The sequence below is a fragment of the Myotis yumanensis genome, unplaced genomic scaffold (assembly GCF_028538775.1).
Source record: "Myotis yumanensis isolate MYYU_CA2020_CCGP unplaced genomic scaffold, mMyoYum1.0.hap1 SCAF_16, whole genome shotgun sequence".
Classification (NCBI taxonomy): Eukaryota; Metazoa; Chordata; class Mammalia; order Chiroptera; family Vespertilionidae; genus Myotis; species Myotis yumanensis.
In genome coordinates, this window is record NW_027223767.1 from 3,695,771 (window position 1) to 3,719,673 (window position 23,903).

General features: G+C 41.3%; 1 protein-coding gene across 2 annotated transcripts in view; it reads left to right on the top strand.

Moving 5' to 3' along the window:
• Positions 1-23,903, top strand: part of PIGL (phosphatidylinositol glycan anchor biosynthesis class L) — a 71,441-nt gene that overhangs the window by 1,939 nt on the left and 45,599 nt on the right. For both annotated transcript variants that reach the window (XM_070393251.1, XM_070393252.1), the window contains exon 2: positions 18,395-18,494. In XM_070393251.1, coding sequence (XP_070249352.1) covers positions 18,395-18,494 — 100 coding nt within the window. The remainder of the gene's footprint in view (positions 1-18,394; positions 18,495-23,903) is intronic.

Genomic DNA, 23,903 nt, shown 5'->3' on the forward strand with positions numbered 1-23,903 from the left:
ATTTTTCACAGAAATAACATTTAATATAATTTTTTTTCACTGAACATTTTTCATTCATTTACCAAATCTATAATAATAAAAGCAGAATATGCTAATTAGACCAGACAGCCGAACGACCTTACAGACAAAGCCGCGGAGGTCACCACAGAGGTGGTTAGGGGCAAGCAGGCAGGCAGGCAGGCAGGTGAGCAGTTAGGAGCCAGGATCCCAGATGACGAGAGGGATGTCAGACATCCCCCAAGGGGTCCTGGATTGGGAGAGGGTGCAGGCCAGGCTGAGGGACACCTCCCCCGCATGAATTTCGTGCACCGGGCCTCTAGTATTTAATAAAAATGTATATGTACTACACTTAGAATGGCCAAAATCTGGAACACTGACAACACCAAATGCTAGTGAAGATGTAGAGCAACAGGAACTATCAGTTATTAAGGGTAGGAATGTAAGATGGTTCAGGCACTCTGGAAGGCAGTTAATTTGGCAGTTTCTTAGAAGACTAAACATACTCTTACCAAACCATCAGCAATTACTCTACTTGGTATTTATTTACACAAAGGACTTGAAAGCATATCCATGCAAAACCCTACACACGGGTGTTTATAGCAGCTTATTCATAATTGCCAAAACTTGGAAGCAATTAAGATGTTCTTCAGTAGGTGAAATAAATTAATACATCCAGGCAATGGACTATTAGTGCTAAGAGAAATGAACTATCAAGCCATGAAAAGGCATGGAGTAACCCTAAATGCATATTATTAAGTGAAAGAAAACAACCTGAAAAGGCTACACAGTGTATGATTCCAATGGAATGATATTCTGGAAAAGGCAAAACTATGGGGACAGTAAAAGGATCGTTGTTTTCCAGGGGTTGAGATGGGAGGAAAGATGAATAACTAGATGGAGCACAGAGGATTTTTTTAGGGCAGTGAAAATACTGTATGATATTTTAATGATGGATATATGCCCTTATGCATTGTCCAAACCCATGCAATGTACAATACCAGGAATAAACTCTAATGTAAACTGTGGGCTTTGGGTGGCAATGATAGAGGTTTATCAGCTGTAACAAATGTAACACTCTGATGGGAAATGTTGATAATGGAGAAGGCTATGTATATGTGGAGACAGGGTAAATGGCAAGGAAAATCTCTATACCGTCCCCTTAATTTTGCTGTGAACCTAACAGCTTTATAAAGAATAAAGTTTTAGCCCTAATCGGTTTGGCTCAGTGAATAGAGCGTCAGCCTGCGGACTCAAGGGTCCCAGGTTCAATTCCGGTCAAGGGCATGTGCCTTGATTGCAGGCACATCCCTAGTAGGGAGTGTGCAGGAGGCAGCTGATCGATGTTTCTCTCTCATCGATGTTTCTAACTCTCTATCCCTCTCCCTTCCTCTCTGTAAAAAATCAATAAAATATAAAAAAAAAGAATAAAGTTTTAATTTAAAAAATTGTATGCTAGGCCTTATGCTATTCCCTAGGAATAAATAGTAAAAACAAGCTAGATAAGGACCACGTCCTTGTGAAACTTATAATTTAAACATTTACTCATATTAATAAAAACTAGTATATATCCTTTTAAATAGTCTCATAGAGATAAATCTTAATTTAGTCATCCCTTATTGTATGTCTATTTAGGGTTGTTGTTTTTTCCAGTTTATCTCCATTACAAATAACAGCAAACATCTATATGTATTCCATAGTAATTTATTAGGACTGATTTCTAAAGTTGGTTGTTTTAAAGCTTTTCATGCAAATTATATTCCCAAAAATATACCAACTTATAGTCTCACTGACTAGTAATGTGAATCTGTCTTTTTTTTTTAATGGAATTTATTGGGGTGACACTGGTTAACAAAATTACACAGGTTTCAGGTGCACATATCTATACACTATATTGCATGTTCACCACCCTAAATCAAGTCTCCCTCACCATTTATCCCCCACACACTACTCCACTTTCTCCCAACAACCCCCTCCCTGCCGCAGCCCACAATCACCACACTGTTGTCTATATCCATGAGTGTTTTATCCTTTTTTTTTCTGCTTGATCCCTCCACCACTCCCACCCAGACCCCCAACCGCCAACCTATCCTCAACAGCTGTCAACCTGCTCTCTATGAACCTGTCCCTGTTTTGCTTGTTAGTTCACTTTGTTCATTAGATTCCACATATGAGTGAAATCACATGGTACTAGTCTTTCTCTGAGTGGCTTATTTCATTCAGCATAATACTCTCCATATCCATCCATACTGTTGCAAAAGTAAGATCCTTCTTTTTTATTGCCAAGTAGTATTCCATTGTGTAAATGTACCACAGCTTTTTTACCCAATCATCTACTGATGAACACCTGGGCTGCTTCCAAATCTTGGCCATTATAAATGCTGCAAGTAATATAAGGGTGCATATATTCTTTCGAATTAGTGTTTCAGGTTTTCTCGGATAAATTCCCAGAAGTGTAATCACTGGTTCATAAGGCAGTTCCATTTTTAGTTTTTTAAGGTAATTCCATACTGCTCTCCATAGTGGCTACACCAATCTGTATTCCCACCAATAGTGCACAAGGATTCCCTTTTCTCCACATCCTCTCCAACATTTGTTATTTGTTGGTTTATTGATGATAACCATTCCGACAAGTGTGAGGTGATATCTCATTGTGGTTTTAATCTGCATCTCTCTGATGATTAGTGACATCAAGTATCTTTTCATATTTATTGTCCATTTGTATGTCCTCTTTGGAGAAGTGTCTGTTTAGGTCTTTTGCCCATTTTTTAATTGGATTGTTTGGATTTTTTGGTGTTGAGTTTTATAAGTTCTTTATAAATTTTGGATATTAGCCCCTTATCAGATGTTTCATTGGCAAATATGTTCTCCCACTCAGTGGGTTGTCTTTTCATTTTGTCGATGGTTTCCTTTGCTGTGCAAAAACTTTTTAGTTTGATATAGTCCCATTTGTTTAATTTTTCTTTTGTTGTCCTTGCCCAAGCAGATATATCAGGAAAAAAATATTGCTATGAGAAATGTCCAAAATTTTACTGCCTATGTTTTTTTCTAGGATTTTTATGGTTTTGAGTCTAACATTTAAGTCTTCAATCCATTTTTAGTTTATTCTATGGTGTAAGAAAGTGGTCTAGTTTCATTTTTTGCATGTATCTGTCCAATATTCACAACATCATTTGTTGAATAGATTATTTTTACCTCATTGTATGTTTTTGCCTCCTTTGTCAACTGTTTTTTTAAAATATATTTTATTGATTATTTTTACAGAGAGGAAGGGAGATGGATAGAGTTAGAAACATCAGTGAGAGAGAAACATTGATCAGCTGCTTCTCGTACAGCCCCTACTGGGGATATGCCCGAAACCATGGTACATGCCCTTGACCAGAATCGAACCTGGGACCCTTCAGTCTGCAGGCCAACGCTCTATCCACTGAGCCAAACCGGTTAGGGCTCCTTTGTCAACTATTAATTGACTTTAAAGGCATGGATTTATTTCTGGGCTCTCTGTTCTGTTCCATTGATTTATATGTCTGTTTTTATGCCAGTATCACACTGTTTTGATTACTATGGGCTTGTAGTATGTACACTTTGATATCAGGTAGCATGATTCTTCCAACTTTGTTCTTCTTTCTCAAGATTGCTATAGCTATTCAGGGTCTCTTGTGGTTCCATGTAAATTTTTGGAATATTTGTTCTAGTTCTGTGAAATATGCCATTGCATACTGATAGGAATTGCATTGAATCTATAGATTGTTTGGGGTGGTAGGAACATTTTAATGGTGTTAATTCTTCCTATCCATGAACATGTATATGCTTCCACTTATTTGTATCTTCTTCAGTTTCTTTCTTCAGTGTCTTATGATTTTCCAAGTACAGGTCTTTTACATCCTTGGTTAAATTTATTCCTAGGTATTTTATTTTGTTTTTGAAGCAATTGTTGATGGGATTGTTTTCTTAGTTTCCCTTTCTGATAGTTCAATATTGGTGTATAAAAATGCAACTGAGCCTGGCCGGGTGGTTCAGTGGTTGAGTGTCAACTCATGAACCAGGAGGTCAGGGTTGGATTCCTGGTCAGGTCACATGCCCAGGTTGTGAGCTCAATCCCTGGTGGGAGCTGTGCAGGAGGCAACCGATCAATGATTCTCTCTCATCATTGGTGTTTCTCTCTCTCTCTCTCTCTCTCTCTCTCTCTCTCTCCCTTCCTCTCTCTGAAACCAATATTTGTTTATTTAATATATTTTTTTTTAATGCAACTCTTCCTGGATATTTATTTTATATCTTGCTACTTTACTGAATTCATTTATAAGTTCTAACGGTTTTTTTGCTGGTATCTTTAGGGTTCTCTATATACAGTATCATATCATGAGAATCTCTGTTTTAATACATATAGTACCCTCTCTAGCATTGAATAGTATTTTTAAATAATATTTCTTTATTTGATTAATATTTATTTGCTAAAAGTAAACTATTTTTCATCGTTCTTGAGAATTTGGGTCTAAGCACTTTTCTTCTCAATTTGTGCTGATATGGATATCAATTGCAAATAAATATAGTTAAAGGCCTTTTGTTGGTTTTATTTTTGCTTTTCATTTTATTTATCTTTTATACTACAATGATAACTATAGAAGTCAAATTATAAGCTAATTTGTTTCAAGATCTGGAAAAGAAGTCTGGGTTTTATTAACAAAGTATTATAGGTGCATTGGATTCTTTATTGTTGTTGTTAATCCTCACCCAAAGATATTTTTTCCATTGATTTTTAGAGAGAGTAGAACTGAGGGAAGGAGAGAGAGAAACAATGATGTGAGAGAGATACATACTAGTAGATGGGTTATCTCCTGCACCTGCTCCTACCTGGCTGGGGATCAAACCTACAACCCAGGTGCTTGCCCTTGACTGGGAATCAAACCCAAGACACTTTGTTGCTGGGCTGACACTCTAACCATTGAGAAACCCCAGCCAGGTCAATGTATTGGTTTCTTTTATAAATTTCTCCTTATTTTTCAATAGGTTGGGACCAAAAATCAAAATTGTTTCAAATAAAAAAATGTGTGCCCTTAGCACATATTAAACACTCAGTATCCTTATTGTTGTTTCATTCCTTCCTCTGAATTCAACTTGCTATTTAGATTGTTTTCTCTTTTAATTTTTAAAATTACTTTCAAAATTCCCAATTCATTCAAAAATGGTGTATTAAACATTAAATTGGTATATTAAACTACTGACTTACTCTAACATGAAAAAAAGGAAAGTTAATAATTTGTGATACCGTATAATGAAAACTGTAAGGGTGTGTGATAAAGTACAATGCACACAAAATGAAGGAAAGCATGGATTCTCTTTTCAGGGGGTTGGATTAAAGAAAATTCTCCAAAGAGGTTTTCTTTTGAGCTGGTCTTTAAGAATAGGACAGGGTGGGAAAACCAAGATGGTGGCATAGGTAAACACCTGAAATTGCTGCCTCCCACAACAACTTAAAAATACAACTAAAAGACAAAACAGACATCATCCAGAACCACAGAAAGGCGGGCTGAGTGGAAATTCTACAACTAGAAGGAAAGAGAAAAGCACTGAGACTCAGAGGAGCTGCGGAAGTAAAGTGCAGAGGTACGGAGGCGCACGCGGCAAGGGCTGGCAACAGAGGACGCGGCTGTCTTTTTGAATCGGGAGGGAGTCTCAAGCCCCCGACTGCTCTGAACTCCAGTTCCAGGAAGTCTCTGGGGACCCAGACTCATACGGGAAGAAACTGGACTGTCTGGCAGCGGGCAGAACTCGGAACTCAAGGGCGGCTACCTGTCAGAGGTGCTTGCAGCGATTACCGGGACACAGACGCAGGGCCTCTTAGGGCAGGGCTGAGGATCAGCCATAGCTGTTTGCTCCGCTCTGTTGATTCCCTGAGACCCCGCCCCACCCAAGCTGCGGCAGAGGCTTTTGTATATGAATGCCCTGGCCCTTTGCAATCTGAAAATTACCTAAGAAACTGCAGCTGGGCCAGACAGACCCAGAACTTCCAAGAGAAGGCCCAAGGCCCCACAGCAGCTTGCATTGCTTCACAGCTGGGCCTCATCTGGGCACCTCCAAACCCCAAACAAGGAAGGGGAATCTGCAGATCTCTTCGTAGCTCCTGCTGGGTAGCCTCAGGCAGAGGCTAAATTAGCACCTCCTTAGATCCAAGAGCCAGATTACAACTCCTCAGATCCATAAGGGACACACTCAGGGGGCAGACTCAGTGAGCACCAAAGCCCCACTGAAGCAAGTCTTGCCCCATGAGGGTGTCTTCAGCACAGAAGTTCTCCCACCATAGACATAGCTGATTCTCACAGCCAATGGGCCTGGAGGTCAATTCCTCCCAGTGATACCTACAACAATCAAGGCTTAACTACAACAAGACTGTGCACAAAGCCCACAAGGGGGTGCACCAAGAGTATCCACCTCAGGTAATTGGGGAGGCTGAGCCACTGGGCCCTATATGACACCTAGCACAGAAAGCCACTCTATCAACACAGGGAAGCATAAAAAATGCGAAGACAAAGAAACAGGACACAAATGACAGAAATGGAGGAAAGCAAAATACTGGATATAGAGTTCAAAACCACACTTTTAAGGTTTTTCAAGAACTTTCTAGAAACCACCGATAAATTTAGTAAGATCCTCAAAAAGTCTGGTGAGACCGCCAATAAATGTAGTGAGACCCTCAAGAAATCTAGTGAGACCCTCAAGGTTATGAAAAAGGACCAACTAGAAATTAAGCATACACTGACTGAAATAAAGGATATTATGCAGAGTTCCAACAGCAGACTAGAGGATCGCAAGAATCAAGTCAAAGATTTGAAATACGAAGAAACAAAAAACATCCAACCGGAAAAGCAAAATGAAAAAAGAATCCAAAAATACGAAGATAGTGTTAGGAGCCTCTGGGACAGCTTCAAGCATACCAACATCCAAATTATAGGGGTGCCAGAAGAAGAGAGAGAGCAAGATATTGAAAACCTATTTGAAGAAATAATGACAGAAAACTTCCCCTACCTGGTGAAAGAAATAGACTTACAAGTCCAGGATGCGCAGAGAACCCCAAACAAAAGGAATCCCAAAAAGGACCACACCAAGACACATCATAATTAAAATGTCAAGAGCAAAAGACAAAGAGAGAATCTTAAAAGCAGCAAGAGAAAGAAACTCAGTTACCTACAAGGGAACACCCGTACGACTGTCAGCTGATTTCTCAACAGAAACTTTGCAGGCCAGAAGGGAGTGGCAAGAAATATTCAAAGTGATGAATGCCAAGAACCTACAACCAAGATTACTTTATCCAGCAAAGCTATCATTCAGAATTGAAGGTCAGATAAAGAGCTTCACAGATAAGAAAAAGCTAAAGGAGTTCATCACCACCAAACCAGTATTATATGAAATGCTGAAAGGTATTCTTTAAGAAGAGGAAGAAGAAGAAAAAGGTAAAGATACAAATTATGCACAAAAATACACATCTATCAACAAGTGAATCTAAAAATCAAGTGAATAAATAATCTGATGAACAGAATAAACTGGTGATTATAATAGAATCAGGGGCATAGAAAGGGAGTGGACTGGCTATTCTTGAGGGGTAAAGGGGTGTGGGGGATGCGGGAAGAGACTGGACAAAAATCGTGCACCTATGGATGAGGACAGTGGGGGCTGGGAGGTGAGGGAGGAAGGTGGGGTGGGAACCAGGTGGAGGGGAGCTATGGGGGGAAAAAGAGGAACAACTGTAATAATCTGAACAATAAAGATTTAATTTAAAAAAAAAAAGAATAGGACAGGGTATATAGGAAATGGGGCAAGTCATTATAGGCAATAGTAAAGTCATCAGTAAGTCTTGGACTTGTATGAATAATTCATTCTAACTATATCTCCAGTTTTCAAGGGTAGGGAGAAGCAGGAAAAAATATAATACTTTGTTATTAGCGGGTTATTTAATTTCAGCAATCCTATGACAGGAATTATTATATTAAAAAAATTATACAAGTAAACATACAGAATGTGTTATTCCCATTTTACAGTAAGGGAAATTGAATTATGAAAAAGTTAAAGTAACTTGACCAAAGTGACCAGCGAGAATGTAGAGGAGCCAGGACCCTGTGGCTCTTGTCATAAACTGTTCAGCATAAAAGTAATCCATCTGCCTTTCGCATTGCCTTGTATGCTATGTCAGATAAAATAACTTTTGATTTCCAGTGTATGATTCCAGAAACATTGATTTATCAAGTTACTATTTCTTAAAAAATGGTTTGGCCTGACTAGTTTGGTTAAATTAGCCAGATGTGCTGTCCCCCATTCAGAGGTTCAAATTCCTTGTTAGAATATTAACATCTTTGAGAAATCTTGCTGTAAAAAATCCTATTTAACTTTATTTAGTCTAGCATTTCTCTCAATTTATGTAACCTGTTACTATACAGGTAGGAGAAAGCTATAGTAGATAGTCAGGTGTTATGAATACATTTGGTTGGAGAGTTAAAACAACCAGTTCTGTGTTTTGGGAAGCTCATTCTGGTGGCAATTGGAGAATGGTGTGGAGGCCACGACTGGAGTCAGGGAAACCAATTTAGCTCATCCTTTCCCCTCCAGATGCAGTGCCAACTCTCATATAACAAATTTTCATGTATTTCCAATCTACATACTAATCCTTTAGTCAGTTTGGATTCCCTATGCCAATATCATGCTGTCTTAATTACTGTAGATTTTACGGCAGTATTATCTGGTATAGCCAGCCCTCCGATTTGTTGTTCTTCAGGGTGTATTTGCTGTTTTTTGCCTTTTTTCCTCTGTGTATATTTTAGAGTTAGTTTGGTCACGTTGAAGGAAAAACCTTGTTGGCATTTTCATTGGAATCTCATTGACTATTGATCATTATAGAGAAAATTGACTTTTTCCAATATAAAGTCTTTCCATCTATGATTTTATAGTATGTCCCTTCATTTTTATTGTCTTTCTACAATGTGTCTTTTTTTGTGTCTGTTAATAGTTTTATAATAAAGGTCTTACATATGTAGTATTGAGATGATTCATAATTTTGTTCTTTAATCTATTTCTCATGTCTAGGCGTTCATTTTGCAAATTCTTTAAATATATTAAGCACATATCTGCTCTAATAATTCTAATTTCTGCAATCTGTGTGTCTGATTCTGCTCTTTGAGTAACTCATTCTGAGTGACTTGTTTCCATGTGTATATTGTGATTTTTTTTTATTGTAAATACATATTCCTTGAAAACATACTTGCGATGATATTTTGATGAATTATGTTTGCTTCAGCCAGGCAGCAAAGGACACTACTAAAATTTTTAAATGATGGAGATTTTTTTCAGTCCACAGAGGTAGTGTAAATTCAGGGTCCAAACACAAGCGCATTAGTTGTCTGATGCTGTATAACAAATTATCTCGAAACTAGTGGCTTAAACAGTAATAAACTTTATCTCTCATGGTTTCAGAGTACAGTTGTCTCTGCCTCGGCATGTTTCGTATCCAAAGCTGGAGGATCCAAAGGCTGGGACTAGAATCACCTGACTTAGCTAGAGATATTGGCCAGAACATCTACATAGAGTCCACATATACTAAATCCACGAAGCTTGGGCTTCCTCACAACCCAGTGGCTGTTTCTGGGCTAGTATCCGGAGAGGCAGCCACATCACTTTTATGGCCTAGCCTTGGAAATCACGCCGTATCACTTCACTGAATTGTGCTTGTCGAGGCAGTCACAAGTCACATCCAGGTTCAAGGAGAGAAATAGACTTCAGCTCTTCATAGGGAGCAACAAGGTTCTAGAGGTGCATGTGGGACTAGAAATACTGCTGTAGCTACTTCTGGATAATACAGTGTGCCACACCAAGTAAAGGCGAGTGTACGGTTAACAGTCCTTCGGAGGTGGCATCTCCCTTCCACTAGAACCGAGTCTGAGACAGAGGTGTGGCCTCACATTTCCGTGGAGGTTTATCTGGTTCACCCACTGTGGTATTGCCTTTTGAAGGTTCTGTCTTTGTGTGGAGTTCTCCTTATTTGTGCCCACGCTTTATCTCCTGCCCTGATTTTAGGCCACCGGGCATAGGCAGATACTCCGGCTTCAGCTCCACCCTACTTAATCTGGTTTGTGCTTCCCTATGTTGAAAACCTCAAAGATAGCCCTTGCCTTCCTGCTAATTCAGCTATACTTTCTGTTACAGGTTTGCCTTGTATTTCACATGTTTAGGTGTCCTATACTAAGAGGGTTTCTCCAGGCATCTGATTGATTCATCATATTTCCTAAAACAACTTATCAGGATATTTTTAATAATGATTTTTAATCATAAATAATTCTTCAAAGTTTCCTTATTGAGAAATATTTAGATCTAGCCTCAAAATTATTAGTCTCATCTGTCTCTTTTCTTTCTGACCCCAAATTTTTGAGATTTCTAAACACACACACACACACACACAAAACAACATCTTAACTACTGACTATATTCTATTAAGAATGGAATAAATTACTCCTGGCCGATTTGGCTCAGTGGTTAGAGCATTGGCCTGTGGACCAAATGGTATATTGGGTTTGATTTCCGATCAAGGACAAGTACCTGGGTTGCAGGTTTGATCCTCGGCCCCTGTCAGGGAGCATGTAGGAGGCAACCAGTTGATGTTTCTCTCACATCAATGTTTATCTCTCTCTCATCTCCCCCCCCTCCTCCCGTCCTTCCACTTTCTCTAAAAATCAATGGAAAAAATATCCACGGGTGAGGATTAACCCCCTCCCCAAAAAAGAATGGAATAAATTACTAATATTTAAAAATATAAATTATGTTTAAGGGAGCTATAAAACTTCACAACATGACTCAAAGGTTACATATCTGTGGTCCTATTTTGTAAATATACATATATATAAATACTTAGGCACTTTTCTCTAAGGTTTAGGTTAATAGGATTTCTATATGATAATGCCAACCAAAGAATGCATAGGGATCAATGAAAACAATGCCTATTCATAAATGTTGATGTTGATGGTAGGTTAACTGTTCATAAGAATACTAGAGGCCTGGTTTACGAGATTCAGTACCAGTAGGGTCCCTAAGCCTGGCCGGCGATCAGGGCCAATCGGGGCCTTCTGGTTGCCAGCCGGGGCCTTCCTTCCCCCGCTGCAGGCTGTCGGCTACCAGCTGCCAGCTGGGGCCTTCCTTGGTTCTGCACCGCCCCTTGGTGGTCAGCACACATCATAAAGATCGAATGAACTCCTGGTTGAACTCCTGGGGGGACAATTTGCATATTAGGCTTTTATATAGAGAGATTATATATTTCTAAGTATATATTTACTTAGCTTTCTTATAATTAAGCTTAGGATTTATATGTCAGGTAATCTTATATACATCCCCTATTTTGAACCTAATATAGTGTATGTGTTCCTAAAAATATTTATGTCCTGCTGAGTATTTATTTACTTAATTGAAGAATGTTACACTCTTTCCAAAGTTTTTATTTACTCAATGAGTTAAGACTTTTAAGTGCAAATATAAAGGACTTGCTTAAACTATGAGAAGCCATAAAAGAAATGTTAATGAACAGGGAAGAGATCATGTCAGAGACCAAAGAAAATTCTACAGTGACAAAGGTTGTCTGTGAACAGTGAAAAAGGGAAAGAAACAAGCGTAAAAAAAAAAAAAAATGCAGCCCTGGCCAGTGTGGCTCAAGTGGCTGGGTGCCATGTCCTGTGCATCATGAGGTCACCTGTTCCATTCCCTGTCAGGACACATACCCAGATTGTGGGCTCAATCCCCAGTAGGGGGCGTGCAGGAGGCAGCCGATCGATAGTTCTCTCTCATCAGTGTTTCTTTCCCCCTCTCTCCCGCTCTCTAAAATCAATAAAAACATTTTTTTAAAAGAAAGAAAGCCAGTTTGGCTCAGTAGATAGATTGTCAGCCTGCAGACTGAAGGATTCCTGGTTTGATTCCAGGAAAGGGCACATACCTTGGTTGCAGGCTCCTCCCCAGTTGGGCCATGGTCAGGGCTTGTGCAGGAGGCAACCAATCGATGTGTTTCTCTCACATTGATGTTTCTCTCTGTCTTCCCCTCTCTCTTCTACTCTAAAAAATCAGTGGAAAAATATTCTCGGGTGAGGATTAAAAAAATAATAAAAGAAAGAAAGGGAATGCAATAGGACTAACCTGATAGAAGTATAGAATGGGAATAATCAACAAAATGTAGTGAATTTTGAAGAGCTTAGTATTGGAAATACTTGTTATAACTGCTCATTGCAGTGAGCTGAACACTGTTTTTATGCAGTGCATACATCTCATTCCATCTGGTACAAATATGCTTGTCATATTCAGGAAAAAAAAAATAGTTTCCAATATGGTTGGCCATGTTAATGACTATCCATGGTCATAGATCAGAGTACCTAACGAAAAGTCATATTTCCATCACTAATGGTAAATATTAATGTGCTCCTTTTGGGAACAATGAAAAAACACATACTTACAAGTGTAGGTATATTGGTTGATAATAGCATGTGGCAGTGTTTCTTAATCATGGCTGCATAGATATATGCTCAGTATTTTTTTAATGAGTTTTTAAAAAATTATTTTGCCAATTTTAAAGGCATAACTTTGTTTTACAGTGATAACTCATAATTGAAACATTTTTATTCAATGCAAATCTAATTTTTAAAATATTTTTATTTTGGTAAAATATACATAACAAAATTTACCATCTTAGTCATTTTTAAGTATTCAATTCAATGAGTGGCATTAAGTACATCCACAATATTGTTTAACCATCTCCACTGTCTATTTTCAGAACGTTTTCATCATCCCAAACAGAATTCCACCTATTAATAACTCTCATTCCTTCCTCTCCCTAACCCCTGGCAACCACTATTCTATTTTCTGTATCTATGAAATTGACTATTCTAAATACTTCATATTAGTGGAATCATAGAATAACTAGAGGCCCGGTGCACAAAAATTTGTGCACTGGGAGCGGGGGAGTCCCCCAGCCCGGCCTGTGCCCTCTCGCAGTCTGGGACCACTCGGGAGATAATGACCTGCTGGCTTAGGCCTGCTCCCGGGTGGCAGAGGGCAGGCCCAATCCCTAGGTGCAGCCCCTGGTCAGGCTCAGAGGAGGGTCGATTAGGGGGTTGGGGCACCGCCCCCTGTCACACTCAAGGCAGGGTGGATGGGGAGGTTGCGGCGCCACCCCCGTCACGCACAGAGCAGGGCCCATCAGGGGGTTGGGGCGCTGCCCCGTCACTCACAGAGCAGGGCCCATCAGGGGGGTTGGGGCTCGGTACCCTGTCACACACAGAGCAGGGCCCATCAGGGGTTTGGGGAGCTCCCCCCTGTCACTCACAGAGCAGGGCCGATCAGGGGGTTGGGGCGCTGCCTGTCACACTCAGGGCAGGGCCGATGGGGAGGTTATGGCTCTACCCCGTCTCACATAGAGCAGGGCCCGCCGGGGGGTGGGGGGGGGTGGGGGTTGGGGCGCCGCCCTCTACCACCCACAGAGCAGGGCCGATCAGGGGTTGGGGCACTGCCCCCTGTCACACACAGAGCCCCAGGGCAATCAGGGGGTTTGGGCGCTGCCCCCTGTCACGCTGATCCTGGTGCCGGGAGGCCTCGCGGCTCTGCTGATCCCGCCCGGCAGGGTCACAGATCCGGGTCCCAGACCACAGACAGCCTTGCCTGCTGCTGCCTGCCTTCAGTATGCAAATTAGCCGCCATCTTGTTGCTTCAGGGTGGGGGTCCCCACTGGGGTGCCTGGCCAGTCTGGGTGAGGGGCTGAGGGCCGTTTTCAGGCTGGCGGGCGACTGAAGCTCCAAACCTCTCCTTTTTTACTTTTTTTTTTATTCTGGCATTTATTTACCTTCTATGGCTGTCACTGGAGCTGAGAGCCGGCTTTCTCTCTGAGGCTCGGCTGAAAGCAGGTTTCTGGCCTTTGTTTTCTGTATTCGAAACAATGTTGCGACTCCAGCTCTGAGATCCCGGCTGACTGACAGGAGGTTTCTGGGGTTTTGTTTATCTTCTATAAATGTTACAATGTTTCCAACTGAAGCTCAGAGGCCGGCAAGGCAGGCGGGGAACGTTGGCTTCCTTTGTCACTGAAGCAAGCAAGCCTCCCTGTTCGCATCAGCTGCCTGGCTGCCGGCCACCATATTGGCTGACAGTTAATTTGCATATCTCCCTGATTAGCCAATGGGAAGGGTAGCGGTCGTACGCTAATTACCATGTTTCTCTTTTATTAGTGTAGATTGTCCCCTTATGTCCCACGTATTTTAATTAGCATGTTTTCAAAGTTTGAAGAATATATCAGAACTTTATTCCTTTTTGTTAGTGTTATTAATCCTCACCCAAGGATATTTTTCCCATTGCTTTTCAGAGAGAGTGGAAAGGAAGGAGGTAGGAGGAGAGAGACAGAGGAGAGAGAAACATCAATGTGAGAAAGACACATGGATTGGTTGCCTCCTGCACACACCCTAACCAAGGCCAGGGATCAAACCTGCAACCCAGGTTTGTACCCTTGACCAGGAATTGAACCCACAACCCTTCAGTGCACAGGCCGATGCTCTAACCATTGAGTCACACTGGCCAGGGCAGAATTTTATTCCTTTTTAAGGCTGAATAATACCCCATTGTATGTATATACCACATTTGCTTATCCATTCATCTGCTTATGGACACTTGGATTGTTTCCATTTTTCAGCTGTTGTGAATAATGCTGCTATGAACATGGGTACACAAGATCTGTTTGAATCCCTGTTTACAGTTCTTTTGTCTCTCTACCTAGGAGTAGAATTGCTGATTTGTATGATACTTCTCTTTTAAAATTTTTGAGGAGTCACCGGCTCTTCCACAGCAGTTATACTATTTTATGTTCCCACGAGCAGTGCGTGAGGGTTCTAATTTCTCCACATACACTTATATTTAACATTGGTTTATTTTGTGTGGCTTTTTTTATACTAAACTATTCTAGTGGGATATAAAAAGATATCTCATTGTGGTTCTTGCATTTCCCTGATGACTAATGATATTGAGCATCTTTTCACATGCTTATTGGCCATCTGTTCATCTTTGGAGAAATGTCTATTCAGGTAATTTGCCCCCTTTTTTATTCTAGTTTCGTTTTTAAATCATGATTTCTCCAACTGGGTTCTGTGGGTATATTCTAAAGGAAGAGGGTCTAAGCTCTTTCAGTTTCAGCTCCTTTGGGGAACCCAGGCCTTTGGGCTCCAGTAACACTGCCTCCTTTTCTCTCTCCAACCGAGTGTTGGTAGTCACTTCTTGCTGTTGCTAATCTTTGGGTCACTTCACTGTTCCCTATTTGACCCTCAAATCCTCCATCAGTTATGTATCAAATTCTTTTCATTAAGTTCTTAAACTGATGTAAATATTTGATATAGTTTCTGTTTTCCTGGGCAGACCCTAACTGTATCAGCATCTAAACTCCCTCATTTCAGAGTTGAGAATATGTTGACCTTATTTTCTTCCAAATATATTTTAAAAGTGTCTTGGTCATTATGTTCAAGGAAAAACCTTGCTGGCATTCCTGAAACTGGGAACTTTACAAATTTCTTCAGATTCATGAAATTAGTAGAAGGCCAGGAATTGGGACCATAATGCTTTGATTCTCAATCCTCTTCTCCCTCTAATAAATTAAAACTTGCAAGGTAGGGATCAGGGTAACTAAAGGAGTGTGACAGGGGACTTTACTTTTTTACATTCCTTTTGATTTTTAACCACATAATTCTTTTACCTATTTAGAATAAATTTAAAATATTTAAAGTAAAATAAAATGTCTACCTTTATACATGTGGTATATAAATGTGGGTCTTTACAAAGTGTCTTTTTGTTTTAAATGTCAGCTTGCTTGCTAGTTAGTAGTTTTCACGAAACAGAAGACTTCACTAAGCATGCAATTATTCATAAGCTTACACACATACACACACACACACACAATGTAGTTCTATATACTGGTAAATAAATCTATGTTAATCCCATTCATTTTTGTTTTCTAGAATAATAATCTTCAAACATTTTTTGGTAATATTTTCCAATATGTATCTATACTTCAATTATGTGTAACATATATTTATAATTATAATAAGTACATGGACCACTGAACTTGTGTACATTATAAAACATTAACAAAAGTTGATATTTGGCCCGGCTCATGTGGCTTAGTGTTTGAGCATCAACTCATTAACCAAGAGGTTACCGGTTCCATACCAAGTCAGGGCACTTGCCTAGGATTAGAGATTGATCTCCAATAGGGGGTGTGCAGGAGGCAGCCGATCGATGTTTCTATCTCTTTATCCCTCTCCCTTCCTATCTTTCTAAAATCAATAAAAACATGTTTATTTTTTTAAAGTTGACATTTGTAAAAATAAAAAGTCAACAAGGTAAACAAATTAAGAGAAGAAATTCTAAAGCTTTTTCTCTACCCCAGTAGTTTATCTTGTGCCTCCTGGGATGCAGCCACCCTACTTGAATGCTGTATTAGAGTGTTTCAATTAAGAATTGATGAAGAATCTCAAACATTTAATCTGTTGAAATGCCCACATGTTCACCAAACTTAGTGAAAATATTTAGCGATCTCTAACTTCAACTCACTACCCTTTTTTAAATTTCGTAAACACAAAGCAATAAAACTGACTCCATAAACACATTACTTCATCAGTTTCTCACAACTATAATCAGAGCCTCTGAACGTCAGAATCACATCACTAGTATACATTAGACTCTTTCACAATAGATCAAATAACCTTAAGACAAAATGGGAACCATCAGTGTGGCTCAGTGGTTGAGCATCAACCTGTGAACCAGGAGGTCACGTTCAATTCCCATTAGGGGACATGCAGAATGCAGCCAATCAATGATTCTCTCTCATCATTGCTGTTTCTATTTCTCCATCTCCCTCTCTGAAATCAATAAAAAAAAAATATTTTTTTTAATGGGAGAGGGTATGTGTACAGAGTTGGGAGAAACTTAAAATAGTAATGACCATCACAAAACTGACTAGTTTCTGTCTTTAAAAAATGGTAAGGCAACTGAAAAACAAAATAGAAACAGAGGCATGAATACATTTAAGAAGTGTTAACAGAAAATTGTGACAAGAACCATACAACATTATGCTGTTATCTGGAGACTTTTTACCGTTAGTCCCCTTAGTCGATACAATGTAATGACTGGCTCCTATCTGGGTTTAAGCAGCTGAAAACTAGCACTTGAGTGATCCCTGCCAAAGGCGAAAGGTTTCCATGGAGTTCTCCGAGTTCCCAGGAGCGCGAAGCAGAACCTCTCTGTTCAGTGCCCCACAAGAACCTGCAGTGCGCTGGGCACCAGGGTGATGCAAAGTTGAATGAGACCCTGACTTTTTAGGTCAAGTGACATTTAGGAATTAATAACTCGATCATGGAGAAAAGTTCCTACTTAAGAGCAGAATACTGGAAATAATTATCTGCCGGGGAAAACAGGACTAGGCTTCCTAGAGGGAAGACCATTTGATCTGGACGATGAAGATGAATTGTAGTTCAGGAAGAGGAGGAGTGGGAAGGTAAAGAAGTCAAGGAAAGAGAAATTAATACTGAGCACCCAACTGGGTGAATGTGTATTATCTCGTGTAACCGTCAGGAAAACCTTGAAGTGAGAAACTAATGTGGAGAAACTGGCTCAAGAAGGTTGAGGAACTAGCGCAAATCACACGTGCAGTTCTCTCTGCAGAGATTGATTCAAGGCTGCATAGCTAGGTGAGTGCTGTGTAGTGATACCAACATTTCACTGTATATTATTCATGAGGATACAGAGGAGTTGCACTTACCAGGACTGTTCTTAGGAAGCATAGTATATGTGTTGGGAAAATAAAGAATGCGTAAGCTATTTGGGATGCTGATGTCGTCGGGGTCTCAGAAGGGCATGCTGGCATAGCTGGTTGTTTCAAAGGGGGATATTTTCCTGAATGAGGCTGCATCTTTTCCTGTAATACTCAGGAATCTCTCCTTTAAATAAATGTTTAACAGATATTTAAGGACTATTCATTTAAAAGGGCTCCAACTAATAGTGTGCTCAGGACCCCACTTGTTCTTGAGTGGTTATAGAAGGGTTAATCCTTAATCTGCTTAACTCCAAAGTCATTGCTGTCTGAGATGTACAGTGCTGCCTGTGGCATGAAACTGACGTGCAGACAGACAGGCAGATAGGCAACCAACAGAGATAGATGCAGAGATTGGGGAAGAACTAAATGGTGATTCTAAAGATTGTGCTGCTGGTCTTCTCCCAGGAGTGTCTGATCATAATCTTAATGTTGTATTTTCTTCAGCTTTTTATCATAACCACAAAGTTTTCAGGTAGAGGTAAGAATGAATGAACCCGTAAGTCTCTGTTAAATCTTCCACTGTGTATTTGTCATCCTCAGGGAATTACTACAATCAAGGGGAGATTCGTAAGAAAGAACTTTTGCAGAGCTGTGATGTTTTGGGGATTCCACCCACCAATGTAATGATTATTGACAGCAGGTAATTCATCTGTATTAAAGATTTGATTGACAACACATCTAGTGTTTCACTATATTAGCTGCTGCTTATGAAATATATTCTTTATCATGTTAAACGCTGTTGGGAAGTGATGCTCACTTGCTCACTGTGTTAGATTGAGCGAGGAGGGAGCTCCTGTTCACATCAATGCCCTACAAAGAGATAAGGGAAAAGTTTTTATTTATTCTCAGTTTTACGTGGCTCAGGGTAAACTGTTGGGATCATCATGGGGGAACTTCTTCTCTGTCAATGCCTGTGGATTGTGTAATGCTTTTGAAAGAACAAATCTGGAGCCAGACTGCCGGGACTAAAACCCCAGCTTCATCAGGTTATTAACTGTGCATGTGGGGAAGTTGCTTAGTCTCTGTTCCTAAACTTCTTCCTCAGTAACCCTTGGAAGATACATGGTTTTGAGTCAGTTTGTGAAATAAATCATTGCTCGCTTATTTTCAAAGATGACATACTTCCCTTTTACACTGTGGTTATATGTTGTGATTTATTTTCTCACTGTTAATGATAATATTTATGGGCTTCTCTGCTCAGGCACCCCACTTGCACACAGACTTCTGCCTGTGCGGTTGGCTCAGCAATGCAAGATGTTTTTTGAGGATTAGATCTGAGTTGTGAGAACTGTAGTCAAACCAAAGATCTCAGCTCGGTTATAAAGTTCCTTACTCTTGTCATGTCATCATTTTTTACATGTTTTCTGTATCCTGAAGATCATGCAGCTTCAACAAGTAGCATACTTGTTGAAATGCTACTGGAGAGGTGTAGTAAACTTGTTAAGAATAAATTTGTCAAAAAGCCAGTTTGAAGATGCAAAGAAACCATGTACCTTGGTCTGCTCAGGCGACCATAGGAAAGTACCAGTAGGGTGGCTTCAACAACAGCCATGTGTGATCTCAGAGTTCTGGAAGCTGGAACTCCCAGATCACAGCCCAGATGGGTGGGCTCTGGAGAGGATTTGCTTCTTAGCTTGCAGGCGGCCGTCCTCTCACCGTTTGCTCACATGGAGGGAGAGAGAGGAGAGGAATTTCCCTTTCTCTTCTTAGGCCACCAGTCCTATAGGATTAGGGTTCTACCATTATGACCTCACTTAACCTGAATTACTTCCTAAAGACCCTATCACCAAATACAGTCACATTGGGGGTTAATGCTTCAACAGATGGATTTGGGGAGGATGCAGTCAGTTCCTAGCAACATGCAACCTTTAGTCTTTCAGTCTCTAACTTCATAATCCAGAAAAGGCAGAGCTTTAGAATTTTATTTCAGGTGATTTAAATGAGTCAAAGAGAAGAATAAAGGGTAAGAAGAGAAAGAGACGTTTTATGGAGGGCCTATACTCATAATAATGACAGCAAATATATATTAAATCATCATTGTCAGTACCCAAAACCATGCTAAATACATGATCTTAATGCTTAAAGTAATACAATTACTTGTCTGATGTCATAGGTAAGAAACTGAGGAATAGTGAGAGATTGAGTAATTTGCCCGTTGTCATCCAGCATAGGTGGTATAGAGCTGGCGTTTGAATTGAAGCAGTTTGGCTCCAGAGCCTATGCTTCAACCACTCTATTTTATGCCCACTCCATGCCTGACAAAGGCCATCTCATGTAATTCTTCCACTAATTGTGCAAGAAAGGTTTTATTATCCTTTTTTGTTTCACTCAAAGAAACTAAAGCTCATAGACATTGAGAGAATCCTCTGAGGCCTTGCCAGTGTGGCGCAGTTGGTTGAGCATTGTCCTGTGCACCAAGAGGTCACCTATTCAATTCCTGATCAGGGTAGCAGGCACAATCTCCAATAGGGGGCGTGCAGGAGGCAGCCGATGGATGTTTCTATCGCCATCTCCCTTTCTCTCTCCAAAATCAATAAAAACATCTTTTTTTTAAAAAAAAAAAGAGAATCCTTGCCTGGCCAGCATGGCTCAGTGGTTGAACATTGACCTATGAACCAGGAGGTCAAGGTTTGATTCCCAATCAGGGCACATGCCCGGGTTTCAGGCTCAGTCCCCAGTATGGGGTGTGCAGGAGGTGCCGATCAATGATTTTCTCTCATCATTGATGTTTCTATCTCTCTCTCCCTCTTCCTTCCTCTCTGAAATCAATAAAAATATATTTTTTAAAAAAATTTTTTAAAGAGACCCCTCAGAGGTTTAGTAAATGGCAGTGCTAGAATTCAAAAACAGAAAGGAAGACGGGATTGATTCCTGGCTTTCTGCGGGAAAGTAAGCCACCACTTTGTTACTGCACTTGAAGACCAATGTATTATCTGAATGCATTTAATGACATTGTGCATAGTCAGTTTCCTTCCATTGTTCTGAACTTCATTGCTGGATTTCTAGGAGATATTTAGCAAGAGGAGCCTACCAAGTAAAACCCTTATCTGATTTCTTAAAGTGGGGGAAAATTCAGTTCTCAAGAAAAGAAGGCATGCCGAAACCGGTTTGGCTCAGTGGATAGAGCGTCGGCCTGCGGACTCAAAGGTCCCAGGTTCGATTCCGGTCAAGGGCATGTACCTGGGTTGCGGGCACATCCCCAGTAGGAGATGTGCAGGAGGCAGCTGATCAGTGTTTCTCTCTCATCGATGTTTCTAACTCTCTATCTCTCTCCCTTCCTCTCTGTAAAAAATCAATAAAATATATTTTTTAAAAAAAAAGAAAAAAGAAAAGAAGGCATAATTTCAGTCATTAGACACCTAAATGGATACTTTCAGTAATTCTACCCTTTTCCTTAATATCTATGGGTTCTGTTAACTTAATGAGTCATATGATATTGAAATGCATGTTATTAATAATACATAGTCAATGCCTGGAATGGGCAAGGCACTGTAATAGATGTTGAAGAAAGAGCAGAGCAGTTCAAGATGCAGGAGCTGAATAGTAGGTGCTGGCCTGGCAGTTGCCACTGCTGCGTTTGTGGAAGGCTGTTTCACTGCGATGCTGAAAGCCAGGCTAGGAGGGCAGTTAAAGACGGTCCCTGAAGCATTTGGGAATTGTATGTGATTAGAAAATGCAACCTGTGGATTTAGAACTCATTTGTTGGGTTTGTGCTTCTTAATATAAATCCATAGAATTATTTATATTTCAAAGCAAAAGAAAACGAAAAGCACCCACATATTTTTGTATACATAGATAATTACTAAAAGGATACATACCTTAAAGTAGCTTCTACTTAATTGGGGCTTGAAAGAGGAATACTTTCATTTTATTTAATTTCAGAGATTTCTGTACAGTTTGCTTTTTTTAAGGAAGCCTTTATAACTTTTATATTTATATATATATACATGTATATATATATATATATATATATATATATATATATATATACATGTATATATATATATGCATTTTTTAAGACTACCCCACATCCTATCTAATAAAAGAGAAACATGGTAATTAGCCGTACCTCCGCTACCCTTCCCATTGGCTAATCAGGGCGATATGCAAATTAACTGCCAGCCAAGATGGCGGCCGGCAGCCAGGCAGCTTGAAGCGAACATGAGGTTTGCTTGCTTCAGTGACGGAGAACTCCAACGTTCCCCGCCTGCCGCTGCCGGCCTCTGAGCTTGCAGTTTGAAACATTGTTACAAATATAGAAGCTAAACAAAACCCCAGAAACCATCTTTCAGCCAGCCAGGATCTCAGAGCTGGAGTTGAAACAGTGTATCGATTATAGAACCCAAACAAATGAGATACCTGCTTTCAGCAGCCGAGGCCTAAGAGCTGGAGCCAAGCCTCAGAGCTAAAGCTGGCCCAGAATTAAAAGAAAAAAAAAGAAAAAAAGGAGCGGTTGGGAGCTTCAGTCACCCGCCAGCCTGAAAACGGCCCTCAGCCCCTCACCCAGACTGGCCAGGCACCCCAGTGGGGACCCCCACCCTGAAGGGGGTGTGACCAGCTGCAAACAGCCATCAACCCCTCACCCAGGCTGGCCAGGCACCCAAGTGGGACCCCCACCCTGATCCAGGACACCCTTCAGGGCAAACCAGCCGGCCCCCACCCGTTCACCAGGCCTCTATCCTATATAGTAAAAGGGTAATATGCCTCCCAGCACCGGGATCAGCGGAGCCGGGAGGCCTCCCGGCACCGGGATCAGCGTGACAGGGGCCAGCGCCCAAACCCCCTGATCAGCCCTGCTCTGTGCCTGATAGGGGGGAGCTCCCCAACCCCCTGATCGCCCTGCGGCTCTGTGTGTGACAGGGTGCGGCGCCCCAACCCCCCATCTCCCACGGGCCCTGCTCTGTGTGTGATGGGGTAGAGCTATAACCTCCCCATCGGCCCTGCCCTGAGTGTGACAGGGTGAGGCACCCCAACCCCCTGATCCACCCTGATCTGTGTGTGACAGGGGGCGGTGCCCCAAATCCCCTATCCGCCCTACTCTGTGAGTGACAGGGGGGAGCTCCCCAACCCCCTGATCCACCCTGCTCTGTGCGTGACAGGGTACGGAGCCCCAACCCCCCTGATTGGCCCTGCTCTGTGCGTGACAGGGGGTGGCGCCGCAACCTCCCCATCGACCCTGCCTTGAGTGTGACAGGGGGTGGTGCCCCAACCCCCCAATCGACCCTACCCTGAGAGTGACTGAGGGTGGCATCGCAACCTCCCGATCCGCCCTGCTCTGCATGACAGGGGGCGGCGCCCCAACTCCCCAATCGGCCCTGCTCTGAGCCCGACCAGGGGCTGCACCTAGGGATTGGGCCTGCCCTCTGCCACCTGGGAGCGGGCCTAAGCCAGCAGGTCGTTATCTCCCGAGGGGTCCCAGACTGCGAGAGGGCACAGGCCAGGCTGAGGGGCCCCCCTTCCCCCCCGAGTGCACAAATTTTTGTGCACCGGGCCTCTAGTATCTAATAAAACATTCTCTCTCTATTCAGTTTCTATCCATACAAGTCAATGCTAAGTTAGAATTAAATCTGTGTATATTTTGATACTTGATTTGGTAAATTCAAAACAGAATAGAGTTCCTTGAAAAAATAAATATTGGTCTTAAGCCTTTTTATAGACACTATGGTCTTCTCATGGGCCTCCTTCTGGCAGATGAGTGGGAAAAGGATCAGATATACTGCCCCAAAGTATTCTGACTAGAAATGGTGGGGATTTGAAGAGGCCTGATTGTGACGGAATAAAACAAAACAGATTCCCCTATTATAATCTAGGACCACTAAAGTACTCTGAGCCCAATGACCTATTGTTTGGCAAAACTTGCAAGGTCTTGAAGCTATTTGTGGTCTGATCCCGGTCTCCCTGCTCAACCCTGTAACCCAGCCCTGTTTTACCCACATCACATCCATTCCCATAACAAAAATAGGTAGGACTGCCCAGTACCCCCATCTGCATCTCCTCTGCATCTCTGGCCTCCTATTTAAGCTGGGCCTCAAAGGTACCACGCTTTCTT